Source organism: Triturus cristatus, chromosome 3_1, assembly GCF_964204655.1.
Source record: "Triturus cristatus chromosome 3_1, aTriCri1.1, whole genome shotgun sequence".
NCBI lineage: Eukaryota > Metazoa > Chordata > Amphibia > Caudata > Salamandridae > Triturus > Triturus cristatus.
Window position 1 is genome coordinate 9,897,884 of NC_140583.1, and position 26,408 is coordinate 9,924,291.

Consider the following 26,408-nt stretch of genomic DNA (forward strand, 5'->3'; position numbering starts at 1 on the left):
GGGTTGTGCAGGGCTTGTATCTCTGCGTCATTTGGTTGTGCAGGGCTTCTATCTATGCTGCGTTGGGTTGTGCAGGGCTTCTATCTATGCTGCGTTGGGTTGTGCAGGGCTTGTATCTCTGCTGCGTTGGGTTGTGCAGGGCCTGTATCTCTGCTGCATTGGGTCGTGCAGGGCTTGTATCTCTGCTGCGTTGGGTTGTGCAGGGCTTGCATCTATGCATTAGGTTGTGCACGGCTTGTATCTATGCTGCATTGGGTTGTGCAGGGCTTGTATCTATGCTGCATTGGGTTGTGCAGGACTTGTATCTATGCTGCATTGGGTTGTGCAGGACTTGTATCTATGCTGCGTTGGGTTGTGCAGGGCTTTTATCCCTGCATTGGGTTGTGCAGGGCGTGTATCTATGCTGCATTGGGTTGTGCAGGACTTGTAACTCTGCTGCGTTGGGTTGTGTAGTCCATGTATCCCTGCTGTGCTGGGTTGTGCAGGGCCTGTATCCCTGCTGTGCTGGGTTGTGCAGGGCCTGTATCCCTGCTGTGCTGGGTTGTGCAGGGCCTGTATCCCTGCTGTGCTGGGTTGTGCAGGGCCTGTATCCCTGCTGTGCTGGGTTGTGCAGGGCCTGTATCCCTGCTGCGCTGGGTTGTGCAGGGCCTGTATCTCTGCTGCGCTGGGTTGTGCAGGGCCTGTATCTCTGCTGCGCTGGGTTGTGCAGGGCCTGTATCTCTGCTGCGCTGGGTTGTGCAGGGCCTGTATCTCTGCTGCGTTGGGTTGTGCAGGGCCTGTATCTCTGCTGCGTTGGGTTGTGCAGGGCCTGTATCTCTGCTGCGTTGGGTTGTGCAGGGCCTGTAGCTCTGCTGCGTTGGGTTGTGCAGGGCCTGTAGCTCTGCTGCGTTGGGTTGTGCAGGGCCTGTATCTCTGTTGGGTTGTGCAGGGCCTGTATCTGTGCTGCGTTGGGTTGTGCAGGACTTGTAACTCTGCTGCGTTGGGTTGTGTAGTCCATGTATCCCTGCTGTGCTGGGTTGTGCAGGGCCTGTATCCCTGCTGTGCTGGGTTGTGCAGGGCCTGTATCCCTGCTGTGCTGGGTTGTGCAGGGCCTGTATCCCTGCTGTGCTGGGTTGTGCAGGGCCTGTATCCCTGCTGCGCTGGGTTGTGCAGGGCCTGTATCTCTGCTGCGCTGGGTTGTGCAGGGCCTGTATCTCTGCTGCGCTGGGTTGTGCAGGGCCTGTATCTCTGCTGCGCTGGGTTGTGCAGGGCCTGTATCTCTGCTGCGTTGGGTTGTGCAGGGCCTGTATCTCTGCTGCGTTGGGTTGTGCAGGGCCTGTATCTCTGCTGCGTTGGGTTGTGCAGGGCCTGTAGCTCTGCTGCGTTGGGTTGTGCAGGGCCTGTAGCTCTGCTGCGTTGGGTTGTGCAGGGCCTGTATCTCTGTTGGGTTGTGCAGGGCCTGTATCTGTGCTGCGTTGGGTTGTGCAGGGCTTGTATCTGTGCTGCGTTGGGTTGTGCAGGGCTTGTATCTCTGCTGCGTTGGGTTGTGCCGGGCCTGTATCTCTGCTGCGTTGGGTTGTGCAGGGACCGTGTCTGTGCTACATTGGATTGAACAGGACCTATCTGTTCTGCATCGAATTGAGCAGGACCTATCGGTGCTGTATTTGTTGTGCAGGGCTTGATGTCTGGTACATTTTGGGGTGTGTTTTGGGGCACTTTGGTTTGAGAGGTGATGATACTTTGTAAAACTGGCTTTAAAGGTGTGGGTGGTGTGGATTGTGTGTTGGATGCCTGTGAGTTATTCTTGGTTGGTGATATGGACTTGGAAGACAGCGCAGGGTTAAAATGTGGGGGTGGCGTATATGTTGAGTGTGGGGTTTGTCACCTAGTGAGTTTAAAATTTGGGGTAGGTGCTGTGGCCAAGGAAAGGTTGATGCTTGCTGGTAAGAATGGAGCACTGTTACGTTTTTGGTATTATTGGGCCCAGTTATAAGTTTGAATGCTTCCTGGTTTAAGGTGCGCATGGTTGCGATGTAGAGGGTTGCTTTAAAGATGATGAAAGCTGGTTGTCCTCGATGCCTTGGAAGGGGAAAGCCTTCAGAGTGGAGCTGAGGTGGGTTATTATGAGAATTGTTAATTCAGTAGTTTTGGAAATTACGTTTCCAGCATCGGAAAGGGTCATCAGAAAGGACTCTGACCATGTGAATGCAAGAAAGTGTAGATCAAACAATAAACTGCAGTCTGTGCTTTCAGGTCCGCTTCATGCTGCGGTGAAACAGTTGTGTTCGAGGCATGTGTGCTGTAGATACACATGCTTTGCATTATTCGGCCATCTAGTGTTGGATCCGGATGTTTGCAAGTTTTTTCTTAGAAGAAGACTTACCTGTCACGTGGTAAGGTGACTCCTCCTTTCGGTGATAGTGGGCATGGGCATCTACTCCATTGTTAGATTGGCTTTTTCAGCCATTAAGTTCGAAGGTGTATTGCTGTGCTCCTGTTCGAAACAGTTCTTCAGGTTCCCCTCGGTGCGCAATCCACTCTACCCACGACGGTATTGTTTCGTACGCGTTTACATCGCCACATATTGCTTCGGTCAACGAATCCTTCATTTTCGATTGAACATTTTGTGGGCGGCCTTTGGGCCTGACCGCGTCGGTCCGGTATTCTGTCGATGGAACGGACTTCGTTTATATTCTGCCCTCGGTGCCACGCTAAGTACCCTTTCACTGACTCACATAAAGTGTGCTAGTCTCAGGAAGCACAAAGAAGACGACTGCGACGCTTGTAAGTTGTTTCTGTCCAAAAAGACTCTTCGAGATCCACTGACTCAACGTTGTGAAATGCAATGTCAGACTATTCAACACACTCCGGATTTCATCTGTGAAGAATCCAAGCATGAAGATGTCAAAGCGGCAGAAGAAGAGGCCATCTCTAATCCAGAGTCGGATTCGGAATTCGAGATAGACATGAAGTCTGGAGACGTGCCTCCGGGACATAGTGCCATGAGTACCAATGATTCCTTGCCCCTTAAGCCCATACCCCAAACACCTAAGGCTTCGGCACCACCTCTGCCTTCTGGCTAGGGTCGGCACCGAGAAGATGTTTCTGATGCCCCGCCTTCTGGCTCGGCACCGAAACAGTTAGTCAAGCCTGTCTGTTCTGTACTGAGTCGACCGAAATTCTCTTAGGATCCGAAACCTTCCAGTCCAAATCCAGTTCAGAGCTGAAATCCTTCATACCGAAAGGGAAGCAGGTTTTGCAGCTGAAATTTCCGCTTCTAAAAGCATGTCCCCGACGACCAGCTCACCACCTCCCTCAGCACCTCCGCACCCACCGCTGCAGACGACCCAACCACTGCTGCCCATACCCTACACAAATGGATCACCGACTGTGCCAACACCTTCGCCCTCCTCAAGAAAAACTCTAACCCCCACACCAAGAAAGCCTGCTGGTTCTCCACTGAAGTTCGAGAATCTAGACGAACCTGCAGACGCCTCAAAGCTATGGAGTAACTCCAAAACAGCAGAATTCGACAGCTTCAAAGCAGCCACCAAAGCCCACCACAAACTCCTCAGATACTCAAGGAAGAAAGCATTCCTGGACAGAATCTCCACCCATCCACGCATACAACAGCAAGGTACTTTTCGACATCATCAAAGAGTTTGCCCCACTTGGAGGACGGTGGGCACACACTGCTTCACATCCCAGCACTCAGTTTGCCCCGATGCATCATAGTAAATGCAGTGCATGAAAACACGTAATTCGGTGTCAGGCTTCAGTTTTTCATCCTTGTTGGTACAGCCATTGCTGTGTATCTCTGGACACGTGTTTCAGGTTAGTTGTCCTTCAGTAGAGAGCAACACATTCTGTTTGGGGGGTGCTGGAAACACTGCCCAAAGTCTTCTCGGGTCTCTGTACTACTCGCTGGGCGCAGGTGCATCGACCAGTGCTCGCCAGCTCAGTAGCTCAAGGGAGCCTTTTCAAACAGGAGGAGGGTGGGCGCACACTGCCTCACATCCCAGCATTCAGATTGCCCCGAAATCAAGACAGCAGTTTTGAACCTTCTGACTCTAGCTTGGACATTGTTCATCCCAATCTGGATCCCAAACAAAAGAAAATTTACATCAATCCTGATACAGGACATGTTCATGCTAAATCTCCAGTTAAACGTAAGCTTCCTCCTGAGGACTCTCACTATAAGATTCCTTTAACCTTTTCGGTGCTCATGACTGAATGGTTCTGTCATGAGCCCAGTGCTCTTGTGCTCATGACGGAAACATTCCACCATGTGCCCAGGTCCCAGGTGCACTTAATCCCGCTGCCGCAGACAACCGAGAGATTTCCTTTTTTTGCTGGGGGGTGGGGGGGTTCTCTGGAGGTGAGAAGAGCTTCCCCAACCTCCCAAGCCTTTTTTTCTTTCTTTCAATGTAATGACGATCACACGCATGGTGCGCTGTCGTCATTGCATTGAAATCAAAACTAAAACTAAGTTTCACAGTTTCAGTGCTTGTAGATGGCAGTAGCCTCTGAATTGCTAGGTGGCAGCGATTGGCTTTTTTTAATACGTTGGCGTAGGGACTATGCAGAATGGGCATACCAATGCCCCCCCCAAATAGCCACAGTCTTTCTATCTGCGAGGAAGCACAAACTTCCACCCACTTAGCAGTCACCAAAGTCTCCCAATAACAATTGTATCCCCCTTGTGTGGGTAGGCCTAGTGCCTGTGACATGAAACGGCCCAAAATGTACTGTGTAGACTTCAAAATTATCGATTGCAAAAAGACCTCGTTTTGTGAGGGAGTCGCCTGGGTTCGGCGGCTGTCTAGAGAAACCTACCAATCCCAGACATTTTTGAAAACTAGACACCCCGGGGGAGTCCGGCGAAGTGTGGATTTTGTGGATTCCCCCAAAGTTTTCCTACCCAGAATCCCCTTCAAACCTCAAATTTAACTAAAAAATAACATTTTCCTGACATTTTCGTGTGGGATCACCGCGCTGGCAAAAATGTCCTACAACCCAGCATTCCCCTTGGTCTCCCGATAAAAATGATACCTCACTTGTGTGGGTTTCCAATGCAGAATCGCCTATTTTTAAAAGAATATTTTGTGCTTGGTGTTCGCGCCGCTATACCCTCAATCACTGTGTTTTTGGCCTTTCCAGGCACAGATTCAAGATGACGACCCTGCAAGAGGTAATACCTCAGGTACAAAAGGGAGACTACATGGCTACGATAGACTTAAAAGATGCCTATCTGCACATCCCAATGATCAACAGACCCAAAACATTACTAAGATTTGTAGTCTACGACACTCACTACCAATTCAAAGTGCTAGCATTCGGTCTAAAGTCCGCACTAAGAGTGTTCACAAAGTGTCTAGCAACAGTAGCCACACACTTAAGAAAGGAGGGAATACATGTATACCCATACCTAGACGACTGGTTAGTAAGGCCAAACTCGTACAAAGTCTGCAAAGGGCACATACACCAGGTAATAGATACACTAATGCAGCTCGGTTTTTCAATACACTGGGACACATCTTCACCAGAGCCAGAAAAGACGAATGTTCTTGGGAGCAGGAATAGATACAGTAGTGGGGAAAGTATTCCCGAGCGAGAAATTAACAAAATCCCTGTTGAGTGAGACAGTTATACCGGAAGGGGCAAGCTCTGGCAGGGAGGACAGTGGGCAAGCTGCTTGCGTCCAGGCAATCTTGTAATCAGTCCCTAGGCAATGCGCTCTAGATAAACTAGTCGGGGAGATTTGCTACGCTTTCCCCCCGATACCACTACTCCACAAAGTAATCAATAAATGCAAGATCAGCCACATGTCAATGATTCTCATTGCCCCACAATGGGCGAGACCGAGATAATGGAGATCTCTCAAGGGACAATTCACAAATTGCCAAACAGACTAGACTTACTGACCATGCACGAGGCAAGAGTGCTCCACCCAGATCCAGAAAGCCTGAGCCTCGCTGCATTGCTCCTGAGGACATGGAGTTTGCGCACCTAAAGCTACCAGAAAGTACTATGGCAGTCCTAAGGGAAGCGAGAAAGCCCAACACTAAAAAATGTTACACAGCAAAATGGAAACGATACTCACTATGGTGCCTCGGATAAGGTCTTTCCCCAAAAATCACAAAAGGGACCGTTCTAAGGTACTAAACACATCTGCTGCAGTGTAGACTGACCTTCGCGTCACTGAAAGTTTACTTGGCAGCAATTGTAGCATATACAAGAGGACTCGCGGGGAAGAGCTTCTACATTTCTCATGTGGTAAAAAGGTTCCTGGAGGAGGCAAAAAATCGCCCCGCCAAATGGTGCCAGCACCCACATGGAATTTAAATGTATTTGGTCAGCTGATGAAGGCAGCATTTGAATCGCTACACAAGGCGACGCCACAAATGCTCACACTGAAGACCGCGTTTTAGTGGCGATACCCTCACTACGTAGAGTTAGTGAGTTGCAAGCAATGACATCACAGGAACCCTACTTCCAAATACATAATGACAGAATTGTCATGAGAACTGTTCCACATTTCATGCCAAAGGTGATATCAAAATTCCACATAAACCAATCCATACAAATACCAAGTTTCTTCCAAAATCCAAAAATACGAGCAGAGAAAGCATTGCACACCCCTGACGCTAGAAGAGCCGTCAGTCGTGTATTGCAGTGAAAAGCAAAGGGACACAGAAAGACCAAACACCTCTTGTATCTTTTGCAAACAGGTTTGTGGGAAGGCCAGTAACCAAGAACACAATTGCAAGATGGATTGCACAAGCAGGACAAACGTTACAAAAAGCCCCGCGGGCACACAAAGAAAGGAGCAAAAATCGCCTTTCTAGCCAAAACTCCAATTCTGGACATCTGCACGGCAGCAGCAAGGTCTTCAGTGCCACGCTGACAAATCATTACTGTGCGACATCCAAAGGAACAAGGAAGCTCAAGCAGGACCAAGGGTCTTGCAACGTCTGTTCACAAGCCAACGCTCCTCTTCCACCTAGCGCCACAAGACCAGCAACCCGCTACGAAGTCTATGCACAGCATGCGAATCCAGAAAAGATTCACGCTGTAAAACGTATACTTCTTACCTGTCGGTGTAGTTTTGCAGTTTGAAGAATTTTCTGGATTCACTAGCGAACTCACCCTCCTCCACCAAGAAAGATTAGGCAAAAGGGAGGAAAGTGGGAAAAAAAGAGAATCCGAAGATGGCGACCAAAAGAGGGAGCTTCCAGAGTAAGCGCGTCCTCGCAGGAGGACACCAAATGGTGGGATGTCGACGCCCACTAACAAAAAAAACAAGCATTTTCAATGCAAAAGGTCTCATTTACACGAGACCTATTGCATTGCACATGGTAGGCATTACGACAACAGGAGGGCGGGTGGGGGAAAAGGCACAGACAACGGGAGGGCGGGCGGAGGGACGAGATGGTGTGGAGAACAGGAGGGCGGGAGGCGAGAAGGTCCAGACAACGGGAGGGAGTGGGGTAAAGAAGGCACCAAAGCACGTCATGCCTGCAGTCGGAGAACCTCATTAAAGAAAATAGTGCTCACAGTCTAAATAACACATACTGTGTAACAACCGAAGTAAAGGGGCCAGTCACCATAGGAGGTGACAAATGAAGGAGGCGGTACTAAGGAGGGACTAACCAGCTTATCGACGAATCAGAAGCCAGCATTTAGGACAGACAATGACACAAGCCAATGGCAAATATGGGCGGAGACTGGGCGGAGCTTCTATTTACCTACTTCTTTACAATAAGTCTTGCAGAGCAACGCGTTCGCGCTGGCTCTAGTCTCAACCTAAAAAAGGACAAATACAACAATTCCCGACCCAACCACTAGATGACGGAATAATGCACAGCATGTGAATCCAGAAAATTCTTTAAGCTGCAAAACTACACCGACAGGTAAACTATCAGTTATTGGCTCGGGGTTCCTCAGGTTCTTGGTGAACCTACAAGTCATATATACTCCCACAACCAGAAGGGTCCAGCGGATATAACAGTATATTGCTTTGAAAAATCTGTTATACTTAGAAGAAGTTACAGGTGAAAACGTTGGCACAAATGGCTGTTTTTTTCAACTCATTTTCAATTTTTCTTTATTTCAACTGTTAGTTTCTATTTAAAAAAAAAAAACCTGGAAGGATCTAAACAAATGACCCCTTGCTGAATTCAGAATTTTGTCTACTTTTCAGAAATGTATAGCTTTCCGGTACCCATTATTGCTTTCATATCCATTTCTGCCACTAACTAGAAGGAGGTTGAAAGCACAAAAGTAGCAAAAATTGGCTCTGTCCCAGTAAAATAGCAAACCTGTGTAAAAAATGTTGGTTTTCTGACAAGGGTCTGCCGGTCCCTAAAAGCTCGAAAGATTATTTCAGCACCACAAACCCTTTGTTTGGGGAAAAAAAGTGCTGCAGAAGAAAGTTTTTTTTTTTTTTCCCTACAAAAGGTATCAAACAAATTGTAGCTGTATTTTGGCTAATTTCTGGGTTCCTTCTAGGGGAATACACAAACCCTGGATACCTTTAAAATCCCCATGATGTGGAAGAAAAGGACACAAATTTGGCATGGATACCTTATGTGGACAAAGTTACAGGGGCCTCAGTGCGAACTACCCCAAATAACCAAAAGAAGGCTTAGCACAGGGGGAAAAGCCCCGCAGCGAAGGGGTTAATGAAGACGAAAGATGTGGCCACCAGCCCTGTTTATCCTGCTCCACCATCCACTCCATTTCCACCCTCTTTTCCACATATCGATTGTTTACACATTACACCTCCGGTGTCTCCACTTTCACAGCCTGAAGAGAGAGATATTGATGAAGAAGATATTAATTTACCTACAGACCCATGGAAGGATTACACCATTGATCCTCCATTAGACAATGACCCAGACCTTTACCCTGCAAAGCCCTCCCCACCTGATGATAATGTGGCTCATCAGGAACTCATTGCTAGAGCGGCAGAGTGCCATGGAGTGGCGTTACGTAAAGAGTCGTTAGAAGAGAACTTTTTATATGAGACACTTGGGGCCACACACAGGTCAAGTCAGAGCCTCCCTATGCTGAAGGGCGTGATGAGGCATGCGAATGACATTTTCAAAGACCCCCTGCGACCACGCATTTCGACTCCAAGAGTCGATAACAAATACAAACCTTCACCATCTGATCCTATCCTTGTTAAAGGTCAGCTGCCTCTTGACTCCCTTGTGGAGTCCAACGCTCACAAAAGAGCTAATTCACAAACGTCTGGTGATGCTCCTCCCCCAGATAAAGCATCTAAGCTCATAGATGCTTCATACAAACGTGTAGCCGCTCGAGCTGCTAACACTGGCGCATCGCAAACACACAAGGCCCGTTAACTAGGTACGACAGCACACTGGGATGAGATGGTGCAACTGCTCCAATATCTCCCAGAAGAACACAAAAACAAGGCAAAAGAGTTGGTTCAAGCGGTCAAACTTCTTTCAAACTCTTCTATTAGCTGTGCTCTAGATGCTGCTGACACCGCGGCTAGGGAGATAAATCCCAGCATTCTCTGCAGAAGGCGTGCATGGCTTAGCGTTTCAGGTTTTAAACCGGAGTTACAACAATCCATTTTAAACACCCCTTTTGACCAAGAACACCTGTTTGGTCCTGTAGTCGACCAATCCCTAGAAAAAATGAAACAAAATACCGAATTGGCAGTCCCCGGAAGAGCTCCAGTCCCCGGAAGAGCTCCAGTCCCCATCAAATAGAGGCTCCTTTCGTAGCCCTTTTTACAGGAGAGGGTCTAAAACTACATCCTCAGACCCAAATGCTTCCTCTTATAAAAGCAACACCCAACCCTCTCCCTCTAGAGGTTTCTATAGAGGAAACCATTCCAAAGGTAGGGGTAAGGGTGCCACACCCCGTAACGCCCCTTCCCCCTACAAACTGTGATTTGCCCACACTTCCCCCTGATTACTCAACACCTGTCAGGGGAAGCCTTCAACAGTTTCTACCAATTTGGCAATCCATAACAACCGACAAATGGGTGATCGACATTATTGGTCATGGTTATTGTGCAGAGCTTACCACCAATCCTCCAAACATTCCACCTCGCACTTACAAACTGTTGTCAGACCACTTACAGTTACTCATTTAAGAGGTGCAATCCCTCTTACAGAAAGGTGCCATAGACCAGTTCCGTTACACTACCAAGGTTCAGGGATTTATTCTCTATATTTCCTAATTCCCAAAAAGGACGGCTCCTTAAGACCCATTCTGGATCTCAGAATGTTAAACCAGTACTTACACTCAGCACATTTTCGTATGGTAACACTTCAACAGGTGCTTCCGCTTCTTCAGCAAGGCGATATTATGTCCACATTGGACTTAAGAGGCATACTTTCACATTCCCATACATCTAGCTGATCGCACATTCCTACGATTTGTGATAGCAGGCAAACACTATCAATTCAAAGTACTTCTTTCGGAGTAACTACGGCCCCAAGACTGTTCATCAAATGCCTAGCAGTAGTGGCAGCTCATCTCCGAAGACAACAGATCCACGTCTTCCCGTACCTAGACGACTGGCTTATAAAAGCCAGCACACACCAAAAGTGTCTACAACACACTCTGGTCACGTTAGACTTACTCCACCGGTTGGGCCTTACAGTAAACGCTTCAAAGTCTCACCTGCAGCCTTCACAGACAGTCTTATCTGGGAGCCACTCTCGACATTCAAAAAGCTCTAGCCTCTCCCACTTACTTGCGTTTCAGGCCAACCAAAAATTACCAGCCAGAACCTTCATGGAATTGCTAGGGATGATACCATCATGTATAGCAATAGTGCCTTGTGTAAGACTACACATGCATCCCCTACGAGAATGCTTAGCACGTCAGTGGAATCAATCACGGGGTCAATTGACAGATCTAGTGTTGGTAGACCGCCGCACCAATCGCTCTCTGCAGTGGTGGAATCCACAAAATGTATCAAAAGGGTGGCCCTTCATCAACCCAACTGTACAAACAGCAGACTCCTCTCTCACCGGTTGGGGTGCCTAGCTTCATGATTATGCAGTCCAGGGTCTCTGGGACACAAAGCACAAACATCTACACACAAACTATCTAGAGCTTCTAGCAGTATTTCCATCACTCAAAGATTTTCAGTCTCGCCTCATAGGCAAAGTTGTCTTAGTCCGCACGGACAACATGACAGCTATGTACTATTTAGAAAACAGGGGGTGGGGAGGGGGGACACACTCTCCAAATGTCATGCCTCTCTGACCATTTGGAGCTGGGCAATCCATCACAGAATTAATCTCCCGTCAGATTACCTTCCAGGGGTGAATGATCAGAATGCTGACCTCCTCAGCAGGAGACCGCAAATACACTAGTGAGAACTCCATCCCCAAGTTCTCCTTCCATATTTTCAAGAATGTGGATTCCCACCAATAGATCTGTTCATCAGAGTGTAGAACACAAAATGCCCAAACTTCGCCTCCAGGTTACCACACCCTCTCTCCAAAGGCAATGCCCTATGGATGAATTGGTGGGGGATATTTGCCTACGCTTTTCCGCCTCTCCCACTCCTTCCGTTTCTGGTTCGGAAGCTAAGGCAAACATCACTCCCACTGATTCTAGTTGCCCCCACATGGGCACCACACTGTTAGAACTATCAGTGGTTCTACATCAAAAGCTGCATCTCAACTCCAGCCTTCTCACACAGAGCCATGGAGAAATCAGGCACCAAAATCTAAAGGAGCTCAATTTAGTGATTTGGCTCCTGAAATCCTAGAGTTCGGGTATTTAAATCTGCCACCAGACTCCATGCATATCTTAAATGAATCCAGAAAGCCAACCGCCAGAGCTTTTTATGCAGCAAAATGGAAAAGTTTTGTTATCTATAGTGATAAAATTAACCCATTAGATGCTTCCGTTCAAAACATTATTTGTTATATTGTGCATCTGCAACGTTCTTCTCTAGCTTAGACGTCTATTAGATTGCACCTTGCAGCAGTTGCTGCATATTTGCAAAACAGACAGCATTTATCCTTGTTCAAAGTTCCTGTGATTAAAGCCTTTGTGGAAGGTTTAAAAAGTCATTTATCTCCAGAATACTTGCGGCACCAGTGTGGAATCTTAATATTGTACGTAGAAGACTCATGGGTCCACCCTTTGAGCCTTTACACAAATGTCCTTTGTGGTTCCTTTCATGGAAGGTTGCTTCCCTCATTGAGGTCACTTCATTAAGGAGTTGGTGAGCTACAGACATTAACTTTAGAAGGACCCTTTTCTCAGCTTCATAAAGGTAGGGTAGTTTCGCACCAATCCTAAATTTCTCCCTAAAATTGTTTCTGCTTTTTACGTTAACATTCAGGTGAGTTACCTGTGTTCTTCCCTCAAACGGATTCGGCAGCAGAAAGAGCTCTTCACACACTGCATGTCAAGAGTGTTATTGTATTATATTGATGGGACAAAACATTTTCATAAAACAAAACAACTTTTTGTTGCATTTACTCCACCTCACAAAGGCAATCTTATCTCTAAATCTGGCATTTCCAGATGAATTGTTTTTTTTTTTTTTTTAAACCGTTTATTACAAAGTTCAAAGAATATACAAAGATGGGCCTACAACCTTCAGGCCGGCCGCTAGCAAACAAGAGGAGCATAAGATACACACAGTAGAACGCAGGCAGCGGCAAAGGGAAACATACAGGAGTTAGCCGCGTTGATGGCCACACCATACGGACCCCACATGACGGTTTCTTTTAAACATAAATAACAACAAACAAAATCCAACCACAAGGCAACCCACGATCGAAAACAGCAGCATGTGCTCCCCTAGAAGGGGGACCCTACCAAACCATAGGAGTATCAAGGGGGGGGAGAAGGTCAGAACAGGGACTGGGTGGACTCAGTGCCCGGTGCCGGAGAGCTAAACCGGCTAAGGGGACGGGGCAGGCGATGGATCGGGCAATAACAGCGGGGCGCAGATTCCACCACGGTAGGCGCTCCAGGGGCCCCACACTTTCACCCATGTCCCAGGCTTACCTCTCGCTACATACACCACCTTTTCCCGAAACATGCACCAGTCCATATTTTCCTTCCAGGCCGAAACAGTCGGGGGCCTCTGGGAACCCCACAGTTGAGCAATATCGCGCTTGGCCACCATATATCCCAGAGTCATCCACCACGTCTGTGGCGCCGAATAGTCGGTTGGTTCCCACACGTTCAACAGGCATCTCCTCGCTTCGGGCAGCAGCGGCACACGCGTAACCACCCGCAGGACCTCATGCACACCACGCCAGAATCGCTCCACCTCTGGGCATTCCCACAAAATATGAAGAAAGGTCCCCAAAGAACCACACCCACGCTTACACAACCTGTCCACAGCATAGCCCATACGCAATAGCCTTGGCCCCGTTATGTAGACCCTATGGAGTATCTTGAGCTGGACGAAGCGAAGGCGGGCCGGTATGGCCACCTCTTTCGGGGAGGCCACCGCAGAGACCCAGTCCTCGTCGTCCAGCTCCAATCCATCGGCAACCCAAGCCTCGCGAAGATCAAGCAGCAATCCCACGCGGTCATTGATCAGTTTTTTATAGATTAACGAGATCGTGCTTTCCGGAACATGTCCATCCAGCACTCTATCTTCCAGAGGGGAGTACTCCGGGATGGAGGCTACGTCCGGGAAGGCGGAGCATAGTGCATGACGGATCTACATATACCGAAAGTACTCCCTGTCTTGCAACTGGAATTCCGTCTGCAGCATCCCAAACGTTTTGAATCCCCCCCTCGTCCAGAGATCCCCCACCCTGCTAATGCCTATCATGTCCCACTTCTCGAAGCCCTTCGAGGTCCACAGGGAGCCCAACTGCTCAGATGCGTACAGTGGTGACGCCCGGGTCAAACGATCCTTCCACCCCGTTGCTACATTAGCCGCGTGCCACACTCGTACCATGACACGCGTGGGGCCCGTAAGACGTGCGTCGAGCGAGCTGGAGTAGAGCGCTCGATTATAGTCACCACCCGGCAGTAGCATCTTATCCATTTCAAAGGTCGGGTTTAGGGCGGGCCCGTATTGGCCGTGATTAATCGCAGCAAGCTGGGAGGCCCAATAATACCGTTTAATGTCCGGGAGGGCAATCCCCCCGTCATACCACGGGAGCGTCAGCTTCGCCAGGGCGATACGCAGTCTCCCGTCCCAGAACAGGCGGCGTTGCAAGCTCTCCACCTCGCGGAAGTAGCGCGCCGGGACGAGGTCCATTGTATTCTGCAGAGCGTACAGGAAACGCGGCAGCGACATCATCTAAAACAATGCCGCCCGGCCGAGCGGCGAGAGCGGCAAACGCCGCCAACGCACGACATCCTCCTTCAGGCGCTGGAGGGGGGGCAGCAGGTTTCGATCATACCGGGCCTCCGCGTCTAGGGTGATGAAGATACCCAGGTACCTAAATCCCTGCGGGGCGATCTGGATAGGACAGCCCCGCGGGAGGACAGGAGCCTCCCCAGAGAGAACATACACGCACGATTTAGCCCAGTTGATGACAAGGCCGGAGTTACGACCAAATGAGTGCAATACATCAACCAGTACTATCAGTGATTTACGTGGAGAAGCCAGGTACAGGAGAATATCGTCAGCATATAGAGACACGCGGTCCTCATACTCGGGGGGGGTCCAGCGGAGACCACGAATAGAAGGTTCCCACCGCAGCCACTCCGCCAGGGGCTCCAAGGCAAGCGCAAAAAGAAGCGGCGATAACTGGCAGCCCTGCCGCGTGCCCCTGCCCAACTCAAACGGAGCCGACACTCTACCGTTCACAACCACCTGCGCCAGTGGGCCAGAGTACAACAATTTAACCCAGCTGATAAACCCAGGGCTAAACCCAAATTTCGCGAGCGTCGCCCAAATATATGGCCATTCAAGTGTGTCAAACGCCATAGTGGCGTCCAAGGATGCCAAGATGGCCGGCTCCCGCATGAACGGGACACGTGCGAGCACCCCATGCAAACGCCGCAGGTTAAGCGCTGTGTTACGATGGGGAATAAAGCCGGACTGGTCCTGGTGGACCAAGTCACACACCACGCCGACCAGCCGATTGGCCAGAACCTTGGCGAGAATTTTGGGCTCCGCATTCAATAACGAAATGGGTCGATAGGATGTGACCCGGTCCCGTGGCCTCCCCTCCTTGTGGATAACCACGATGGTAGCCAGACGCTGGTCTAGCGGGAGGGAACACACCGAGTGGGCCGCAAGGAACATAGCACGGAGATGCGGCGCCAGCGTATCCGGTCGCAGCTTATACAACTCGATGGGAAGACCATTAGGACCCATGGCCTTGCCGGAAGCGACCGAGCGTATGGCGAGGGCAATTTCTTCGGAGGTTGGAGCGGCGTCCAACAACACTCTGTCCTCCTCAGAAAGGGAAGGCAGCGCGATATCTCTGAGCAGGGCATGGGAATCCTCTTCAGAGCGGGAAGACACTGGGGAATATACCCCACGGAAATAGTCCGCGAAGCAGGAGACAATTTCCTCCGGTTCAGTGACACACACACCATTCATTTTCTCAATCAACGGGACAACACGACTCGCTCTCTCTTTTTTATCCAGCCACGCAATCAATGTACCAGCCTTATCACCCACATCATACAGTCTCCCCTGTTGCTCCATACTGAGGCCCCTGGCCGCCTCCGTGACGAGGGCCTTATAGGCCGCTTGCTTGAGTTGGAGAACATGTAATTTATCCTCCGTCACCCCACGTTCTAGATCCCCCTCCAACTCGGTTATCTCAGCTTCAACACGGGTCACCTCCTCCCGCTCTCGCCTCCGGGAGTGGGAAATAAGGGACAGGGCTTCTCCTCGGAGTACTGTCTTGAACGCCTCCCACAGTGAGACCGCCGAAGACACAGACCCCACATTCTCGTCAAAATAGCGCTTAAGGGGATTTAATCAGCTCAGCGCGAATGGTGGGGTCACGCAGGTACCAGGGATTGATCGGGGCCACTCTACCCTCTCCCCTCGGCAAAACATCAAAGTGCAACAAGAGCGGGGAGTGGTCCGAAATACCCCGTGCCAAATGGCGCACTTCTCCCACCCTCCCTACATAAGCCGCTGGGACCAGGACATAATCTAGCCGTGAGAGACTACCATGGGCCCCTGAATGGAAGGTGTACTGTAGCTGCGTGGGATGTTTTAGACGCCAACAATCCACCAGCCCCAGGGTATCCAAGAGGCCAGATAACCACTCTTGGGCCCGGGGGAGATCCCTAGGGGGGTGACGATCCACAGTTCCGGAAACTACAGCATTAAAATCCCCCCCCACCACTAGAATCCCCTCCGGAAGGCCAAGGAGGAGGTGCCCCAGGTCCGCAAAGGTGGTCGTCTGCAGCCCCGGTGGGACATATACTGACACAAAAACGATCACTCTGCCCTCCAGTCTGCCCACCAAAACCGTGTAACGTCCCCTATCGTCATGGCGCACCTCATCAATCTCCAACGGGAGCGAGTTTTTAACCATAATGCCCACACCCCTTGAACCGGACGTGAAGCCCGCATGGGCCACAAGGCGGTAGCCCCGTCGATTCATAGCGCGAAAGGAGTTGCCAATGAGGTGCGTCTCCTGCAGAAAAACTATATCGGGCGAAGTTCGCTTCAAGAACTGCAGGACCACACCTCGTTTTATCCTGTCCCCCAGTCCATTAACATTCCAGGACAACAAACTCAGTCCCCTACCCCCCATCATAAACAGAAGTCATCACTCGTCCCCCAGAGAGCACTGTAGAGATAACACAAAGATACGTTTGCCTTGTGGTGGAAACGAACAACACCCCACCCCAACCCACCCATTCCAACAAAACTCCCCCCACCCTGCACCCCTGCGTGAGCCCGGACAGCCCCCCCAACTTGCAGTGTGCCTGTCGCCCCTATAAAAGAAACTAGCTAGACCCCCTAGAGGAGGAAAGAGTACCCCTTCTAGACCCCACACAACCTCCATGGGAGGGGAATGTACAAAGACAGACGCTTGATCGAAAGTAGCATCGTATTCGTCCAGAGTGATGCCCAATATTGACCCCTCAGTCCCGATCCAGTGGGCCGCCTCCTCCTCCCGCCGCCCCCCCCCCGCCATCTCGATCACGATCCCCAGACAGAGTGTCCAGCCAGTCCCCGGCCGCTTCGGGACGATCAAAAAAGTGCGTGCGACCATCTACCTCCACTCGCAGCTTGGCCGGGAAGAGCATGGCGTACTTTAAGTTCAGGTCCCGGAGTCGGCGTTTAACGCCGAGGAAGCTCAGTCTTTGCTTCTGGACCGCCTGGGTGAAATCAGGGTAAAAGTTCACCTCCATATTGTCCAACTTAACCGGCCCATGTAGTCTGGAAGCTTGCAGGATAGCGTCTCTGTCCCGAAAGTTAAAAATCCGGGCAATGAGAGGTCGCGGAGGGGCTCCGACCTTCGGCCTTCCCCCGGGAACCCTGTGGGCCCTCTCCACAGCAAAAAATTTACTCAGGCCCCGAGGCTGGAGATGGGTAGCAATCAGGTCCTCCACAAATAGATCCGCCGCCGCTTCCTCCCGTCCCTCGGGCACTCCGATGATGCGGACGTTATTCCTCCGGGCCCGACTCTCGGAATCCTCGAGGCGCCGATCCATAAGTGCGCTCGCCTGACTTAGCCGGCGTACCTCCAGTTGTAGTGCCGCCACCTCAGTCGTAAGGCCCGATGTGGTGTGGGCCAAAGAGTCAACTCGATCGTTGGTCTTGGAAAGATCGGCCCTCACCAGGCCAACGTCTACAAGGACCGCATCGATCTTCTGTGCCAGGGTGTCGAACCGCTGGCCCACCGAGGCCTTCATCTCGGAAATGGCGCCCATGACGTCGTGGAGAGTCAGATCCGTGGGCAAGTCCGGGGCATCAGAAGGGCCCTCAGGGGACTTGTGCGGTCCGCCGGGAGATCCCCTCTGGAGGGTATAGCGGTCCATGCTGTTGGCCGGATGCACGGTGCCACGTCGGGTCGACTTGGTCTTTGACCGATCCCCATCTTGTTTCGTGGCCATCGCCGCTGGTCCCACAATCGAACCAGCAACGCCGTAGAGGGCAGGCAATCAGGGCCACGAGCTCCGGGGGGGCCACCCCAGATCGGCGGGGTGGGCCACAGCAGGCAGGCAGGCCGGGTCCCCCAGCGAGGCCACACCAACACAAAAGGCTCCGCGATCTCACTTGCAGAAACGGCGAGAAAGCGAAAGTGCGGGGTACGCGACTCGCCAGGCCCGGCCCGCCGTTGTTGTTCACTTTGCCACTGGGTCACCCCCCAACGCAAATCCGGGGTTCGGCGAGAAGAAGGCCGCAAACCTCAATCGGTGCTCACTCCGGTACCCGAGGTCCAATTCGAGAACGGAAAACGGGTTCCACCTCAGCTCAGGCTCACCAACACAGTCCCCTCAATCGAGGCAGGATGAATTCAGGATAAATGTAGGAGGTTGCGGAGGTCCTCGGGAGCCTCGCACCTACTCGGCCATCTTGGTTGGCAGATGAATTGTTAAATGCATTTGAACCTGCTATGCAAAAGCTAAAAACTTTATACCTCCAAGAGCGCATTCCACTCGCTAAATAGGAGCATCTATGGCCTTTTTAGGTAACATTCCTACAGCTGACATTTGTAAAGTAGCAACATGGTCTACACCACACACATTTACCAAACAAAATTGTGTGGGTTTGTTGGCACGTCAACAAGCCAATGTAGGTCAGGCAGTGCTGAAGACACTTTTCTAGACAACTGCAACATCTTCCGGTTAGCCACCGCTTTGGGAGAATACTGCTATATAGTCTATGCAAAGCATGTGTATCTACAGCTCACATGCCTCGAATGGATAATGTTACTTACCCAGTAAGGATCTGTTCTTGGCATGTAGAGCTGTAGATTCACTTGCACCCACCCACCTCTCCGGGTACATGTAGCTGCTGCAGTTCTCTTTAGTTTACATACATATGCATGGACATCTCTATTCTTTACTATCACTCCATTCTCACCCTCTTCGGCAAAACAATCTAATAATGGAGTCTATGACCATGCGCACTATCACCAAAAGGAGGAGTCACCTACCTCATGACTGGAAAAGACTTCTTCGAAGAAAACCAAAGTGCAAACATCTGAACCCAACTCTAGGTGGCAGGAGTATGCAAAGCATGTGAATCTACAGCTCTGCAGGCCAAGAACAGATCCTTACTGGGTAAGGAACATAATCCTTAAATTGGTAAAAATATAGATTGGTATGGCTGTTGCCTGTGAACAGGCAGCATTCAATTACAATGATTCTAAACTGAAGGTACTACGTAGCATATTTAAAACTGGTGCAGCATTAGTAAAGAAAAACAGTTATACGAGATAAAGTTCAGTTTCTAAATGGATTTCGTGACGGTGATTGTAATCTTTAGTGCGGATGAGACGGCAGCAAGTTTGTTTTCATCACAAACCTTTCAGCAAATTCCATTTCGGAGAATGACCTCTTCAATCAAATCGAGTATCTGAGAGTGATAGTTTAACAATGGGAGACGGTCCTCATCACCACTCGCCCTCTGTCCCTTCAAACCCTTTCATCCTTTGCTGCCCAGACCCTCGGGAACTCGCACACCATGTACTGCCCAATCGTGCTCTTTGTCTGTGAGAAAGTGCTACCTTTCTTGCATGGTATGCCCCCACTTTTTGCTGAATTGCTGAATGTACTTTGACTGAGTGTGCCCTGGACTCCTGCCAATCAGGTGCCCAGGGCCTATGTTCCTTCCCTAAAACAAAACAAACCCAAATTGGCAAACCCTGGCCACATGTCAGCCCCTGGTAAATGGTACCCTAGGTACCCAGGGCCTTGTGACCAGGGAAGGCCTCTAAGGGCTGCAGCATTCATTGTGCCACCCTTAGAGGCCCTGTACCCTTACACACACACACTGCCTTGGCAGGCTGAGTGTTTGGGTGCAATACAAAAACAAAGTCGACATGACACACATCCCTGTGTGCCATGCCCATCACCTTCACTGCCATGGCATACATCAGCCACCCCTCTAGCTGAGTACATGGTGCTGAGAGCTCGTCAAACACGAGCTCCACAGCACCATAATGGCAACACTAAAGTCTGAGAAGTTTGGTATCAAACTTCTCAGCACATTAAACCCACACTGATGCCAGTGTGGGATTTAATGTACCAAGCACCCCAGAGGGCATCTTAGAGGTGCCCCCTTAAACCTAACCTACAATCCACGTCTGCTCTGAGGCTGCCTAGGCTGCCACCCAGCAGACATGTTGCTGGACCCCTGGGTAGGAGAGCCCCTGCTCTCCTGGGCCTGCAACAATGCACATCCTGGGCGAGGTGCTAAATCTCCTCCCCCAGGATGGGCAGGGGGAAGCTTCAAAGGCATGCCACCTCTGTGAGCTTCCCCGGGCCACTGCAACCCCCCACTCTGGCGGGAAGCTTTGTCCGGAAACCCCAAATAAGGACAAGTGATGTGCCAGCCTGCCAACTCCACCCCTCAGGTGGGGAAGGCGAGGTGAAGCACATCTCCGGGCTCTCGCCATCTTGAAGATGGGGGAGCCCTACCCTATCAGGACTAGGCTACTGCCCCCCTCCCACAGGAGGAGGGCAGGATAGGGGGTGTACCCACCCCAGGACAGGGACCCATTTGCCCCTGCCCATCACCTACCTGTAACGCCCCTAAATCTAGTATTTAAGGGCACCCTGAACCTTCCTTCCCCAGATTCCAGATTCAAAACTACAAAGAAGAGCAAGAAGAAAGAAGACCTGCCCTGCAGCTGCTAAAAAGAGGAAGACACCAACTGCTTTGCCACCAGCCCTACCGGCCTGTCGACCCTCGAACCTGCTCCTGCTCCAACCTGGCATCTCTTGTGGCCAGCAACCTCACAAACCCCGGAGGACCTGGCTTCCTTTTGGCTCTAAGCCCCTGGGACTCCCATGAGTAGAGGCTCTACTCAAATCCTACCTCTAATCCCTGGCAGCAGCCCGGAACCGCGAACCCAGCACACTCTGCACCAGCCAAGCCTGGCCAGTGCCGGTGTGAACAAAGACCACGAGGACGACCCCCCGGCGACTGTGACCCCGAGTCCGGCACCCAAGGACCTCCCTCGACACTCCTGAAGAAGCCTGCAGCCTCAGAACAAGGTGCCCCCCTACCGCGATCAACCGAGGGTAAGATTTCCCGACACCAAAAGGCACCCCTGCACGCGGCGCCCCGCGGCCCCCTGTGCCCAATCCTGGGGTACCTACCTATCCTCCAACTTCCCAACTTACCTCTCGAAGTGGTGGTGGCACCTGAAGAGTCCTCGTCCCCGAGCTTGCAGTCTTTTTCTAAACCGGAGATTTCCCATTGAAATCAATTGAGCGCCCGAAGGCTCAAAAGCACCCTGCGCCCAGATGCCCGAGTGGCCCTGGCAGTGAAAACTCTACACCTACCTACTTCCCCACTTGCCCCGAGTAAGTGACCAGGAGCCCAGCTCCCACAGCCGCATGGCTTGCCAGTCAGCAGCCACCAACCAAGGCCCCCCTATCCCTCATAGGATAACATTGGGCCTAACTCTGTACCCGGCCGCCCTGGAGTCGCTGAGGGTGAACTAACTGTACCTACCTGACCCTGGGGGACCCCTGTGTCTATGCCCAGAACCTCAACTCTGCCAGTCGAGTACTTACCCTTAAACCGATAACGTAATTACTTACCCGTTTTGGATAAAGGTCCCAGTACTGAGTCTAGGCACCCAGTACTGGATTACAAAAGTAACGAGAACATACTGTACCTGCAACTTGAATTTTCTGCCATAGGGAATCATTGACTGTTTTCTTTAAAATATTTTCTAAGTGTCAACTTTTAAAATGGCTAAATATTGTTTAAAAATCATTACAGTAATTAAGTTGACTTTCATCACTTGATTCTGAGAACTGACCCAGGACTGAATCTAGGATCCAGTCCTGGAATTCCAAAAGTAATCCTAAAAGTAATCTGTGGCAAATAACTTGAAATGTCCATTGAGCTCAATGCATTGTGTTTAAAATAGTGTTGCCTATTGCAGCACGTGTAACTGTTTACAAAAGTCAATTGCATATTACAAAAGTATTTATATAAAGCATCTCATTCTGAGAAAGTATATTTTAAATCCAAGTGTTGGTTCTAAAATAAAACAAGCATATATTTTTTTTATATATAAACCATTGGCCTAGAGTTCAGTTATTGAGTGTGTGAGACCATTTGCTGACTGAGTGTGTTCAACAAATGCTTTACACTGTCCTCTGATACTGCCTTACTGCTCGACCAAGCTACCACTTTAGAGAGTAAGGTTAAATCTAACTTTAGCCTCTGCCAAACTCTGGGGGACTGTGGACTCTGTACACCCTGTACTTATTAAGGAACAGTATATACAGAGCCACTTTCTCACATTGTCCTCTCTGGTGCATTTAAACTGCAGCAGCTGTCTGCTGTCATTAGTGGGGGTTGGTCTAGTAGTGTTCTGGAACATGGTAGTCTGCTCGCCCGCATTGCTTCAGGTTTTTGCCTGTCCCTCTTCTATAGGACATTCTTCTTGTTTTTAAATTCTCAACTCGAGATCTCAATGGGAAATGCAGGGACTCTAGTGAAAGACCCTCTGCCCCCCTCTGATTCCTAGCTGGCTTTGTTTTGAATATGTTAGGAATGTCTGCCTTGGGGAGGAGGCATCAACCCAGATTGGTGTTTTTATTTTGCAGTGCTTTAACTGAATGGGATGGGTTTGGCATGGTACCTGTGGGTGAAGGGGCTGGTGAGGGTGGGTAGAACTTCAGTGCCTGTAAAGAACTGGTGGGGTTGTGTTAGGGTTATATCTTTGGAGTGAGGTCAGGGTGTAGACCTTTGTGGGAGTCTTGGAGTATTCCGAATTAGCTGAGGGAGTCTGGCCTGGAGGAGCTTAAGTTGCATAATGTCCCAGAGAGGTTTGGGGATGCAGTACATGGAGTGTATTTGTACATGTGAGTGAATGGTGAGGCTGAACTTGTCAACATCTAGATACAGTACTTCCCAGTGATTTGAAGCACGGACCGTGTGAGGATACACTGTTTGCTTGTATTTAATCAACTTTTCTTTCTTTCAGTTCTTCGCCAGTATGCTGACATATCCATTTGTTCTGGTCTCCAACCTCATGGCCATCAACAACAGTGGGTGCGTAATAAGGGTCGCTCCAGCCGTGCTCGGTCATTGCTGATACTCTTTTGTTTAGTTGGAGCAGAGGCATCTTTCATAGTGGACCGGCATGAGCTGGTGTTCTCCAGTGTGAAATGTTCCTCATACTTTACTCTAGAATCTGATTTCTTGTTGTTGGGGGGTTGTGGGGGGGTGTTCCGAGTACATTTATGTTCATGTTCCCAGTTTCCTTTATTTTATACGGCTGAGTTGTGCTTTCCATTTAAGGCAAGGTGTCGGACCACTTGCCATGAAAGCGAGGGGGGGGGGTGTACGTGCACAACGCTGCCTTCCTCCCTCACAGTAGTCCTTCCTGTTCTTGGTCACTGAAGGCACTGTGTGTTTGCCTCCTGATTGAGCACTGAAGCGGTTTCCCGTCTTTATCTGCATGGGCCTTGATCTGCTGTGAAACTGCGTTCTCAAGCCTTCAGTTAATGCAGGTCCCCCAGACTCATGTTTTTTATGGAAATGTATTCTTGCAAGCACTAATTATTGCTTGGTAGAGACCCACTGAATGCCCGCGTTTATCCTTTAGCATTCCACATTGGGCTTCAAAGCTGCTTCCAGCTGTGGCAAGAAGCAAACAGTTCACAGTTATATTCCTGGCTCCAGAGTTTGAGACTTTCTTTCATAACCCTTCAGAGTATGAAGTCTTTTCTCCAGCATACAGTAGGTATTTTGTTGCAGGTGTAGTCAGTATCTTAATCTTCGCCTTTTTTTGTGGTGTTTTGCACGTTGAATTGCAGCTGCGTAAGTATAGGTTGTACTGTGTGAGGCAAGTGTGTATGCACAGTAAACGGGAACCAAGGCCATTCCCCTACGTATATGACCTACAGTGCGGACCGAGTCAGAGCCCAGAATGCCCAGGACCCATCTCATATTGTAATGAGAGAAGGGGATCTCCAAGTAAAACCCGCTGTAAGGATAACTGGGGAGAATTTCAGCTAAAAATAATGAAGTTCAATGTCGAAGAGATATGGGGTCACCCATAGACGCAGCTGAAACAATTTAAGTTTGAAAGCTGCATGGGACGACCAGGACAATGAGGAGTTTGAAAAAGGTGTAAGCAAGCGGAGTCATATAAAAAGCTGAGTAAGTTAAATAAAAAAGCTAACCTAAAAAATAATCTGGTAATAAATCCCTCCACTGACCAGTGTGTTCCTATTTTTGAAGGAAGTGTTAAAGCAAAAAAATCTTTACGATTTCGATAATCTTTATTCTCGGTCATTTAGACCATCAAAGATAAAAATACATAACATTATTTAAAATTTGAGATTACCATGTTTTTAAAAAAGATTTTTAAATTACACACGAGCTCGAGAATTGCATGGTTCAGACATTAAAATCCATAATAACGGTAAACCAATATCTTGAGACTTTATACAATAACCCCCTCCTTCAGAACACGCGATCGTATGTGCCACATAGCCATTAAATACTTCGCTACAGCAAAGACAATCGGGGGTGACAAATCAGTTTTGAGGATTCTAAAGGCGGGGAGATATTTCCTAAAGCCCATGTTTTTGAGAATAGACAGGAGCCAATACCTCCTCGCTCTTTGGTAGGCTTTGCAGAAAAAGAGCACATGTAGGTCACTCTCATAAGGATGAGTGCATGCTGGACACTGCTCTACTGCTGATGGATTGGACCAGGAGCTAGTGAAGGCCCTCAATGGCAATGAAGATATAGTTTTCTTGCCAGCACAGGACTCATGCCATCTAATACACTTTCCATTTGGTAGAAATCTTTAAATTGTAAAAATGTGTGGGTCAGTGATCCCACCCGTGTATTACCTATATCAATGGTCAACTTCCGCTGGTAATAAAGTTGTGAGAGTGCCTTCCGGGAAATCCTCCTACTTGAGGTCGCAGGGTCAGTCCATAATTCCGGAAGACCCAAACTTTCACATGTGCTCCTTATGTATTTTAACCAGGGAATGTTACTGGTGTTTGGTAGAGCCAAGAACTCTCGAAGCTCATTTCTATAGTCACCAAGGTCCTGGCTACTCCATATTCGTCGCCAAAAACTAAGGGCTTTAAGCCTAACTCCTCAGCAATTGGCTTTAAACCTAGATCCTGTCTGAGGGGAAGCAATGGTGTGCTCAAGGGAAGGGCCACTAACTGTCTAAGAAATTTATTTTCTGTAATTGATAAAGTTTTTGCAGAAACATGGCCCCAAAGTTCCGCCCCATATACAACTGAGCCCCGTGCTTGAGATTTATAAATCTGTATCATAGGGCCCAGTGGGCGGTAAATGGATTTACCCACCATTCTCAGAACGCCCCCCGCCTTCTGGGATAGTTTCAAATTTGCCCTAGTCATATGTGTCCCCCATCTCATTTTCTCATTCAGGGTTATCCCCAGATACTCGAATGTGGTAACCCTCTCCAGACGCGCCGTGCCTAACAAAGGATTGGGGCGAGTGGCGGGGGTAGGGTTCAAAATCATAAATTTTGTCTTTGAGGCGTTTATTTCAAGACCCCTCTCAGCACAAAACTCTAGGAACCCATCGAGTATCCGCTGGATTCCCATGGGGGATTTGGAGAGCAGCAGGGTGTCATCCGCAAACATTATGGCGGGCACCCTGCTGCCATTCAATTTGGGGGCATCAATATCATCTAACCTGGACAAGTGGTCGACGACCCCGTTGACAAAGAGGCAAAACAGGGTGGGTGCAAGCACGCATCCCTGCCTTACCCCCCTGTCAACGGGGAATTTTTCTGTTAGGCCTCCCATCCTGCCATACCTGACCTGCACAAAATTGTCCTGATGTAATTTGATCAGAATAGCCAGGATGTCTGGCGGGACTCCCAAGTCGCCCAAGACACTCCAAAGTTTCGATCTAGGAACCAGGTCGAAGGCAGCCCGTAGATCCACGAATATCGTGTACAGGGAACCCCCCTCAACAAGTGCCGTCCTCCAATAAATAAGACTAAGGCGAAAAATTTGGTCCGTTGTGGATACCCCCTTTCTGAACCCAGCCTGAAAAGGACTCATAGTGGCGGTTTCCTCTATCCAATTCTCCAAACGGTCTAGGATAAGCCTTCCAAAGAGCTTTTGCGAAACATCTATCAGGCTGATGGGCCTGTAGTTGGATGGGAGCAGGGGCGAACCCTTCTTAAAAATCGGGACCACCTCTGCGCCCAGCCAAGTACGGGGTACCTGCATGCCCTTTAAAATCGCATTAAATAGAACCAGAAAATAAGGGGCCCATATGTCTGGCTCCTGTTTAAAAAGATCGCCAGGGAGACCATCCA

General features: G+C 49.6%; 1 protein-coding gene across 6 annotated transcripts in view; it reads left to right on the plus strand.

Moving 5' to 3' along the window:
• The window catches only part of LOC146859588 (mitochondrial carrier homolog 2-like), a 379,079-nt gene that overhangs the window by 279,532 nt on the left and 73,139 nt on the right, over positions 1-26,408 (plus strand). For all 6 annotated transcript variants that reach the window (XM_085646528.1, XM_085646529.1, XM_085646527.1 and 3 more), the window contains one exon: positions 23,064-23,131. In XM_085646528.1, coding sequence (XP_085502654.1) covers positions 23,064-23,131 — 68 coding nt within the window. The remainder of the gene's footprint in view (positions 1-23,063; positions 23,132-26,408) is intronic.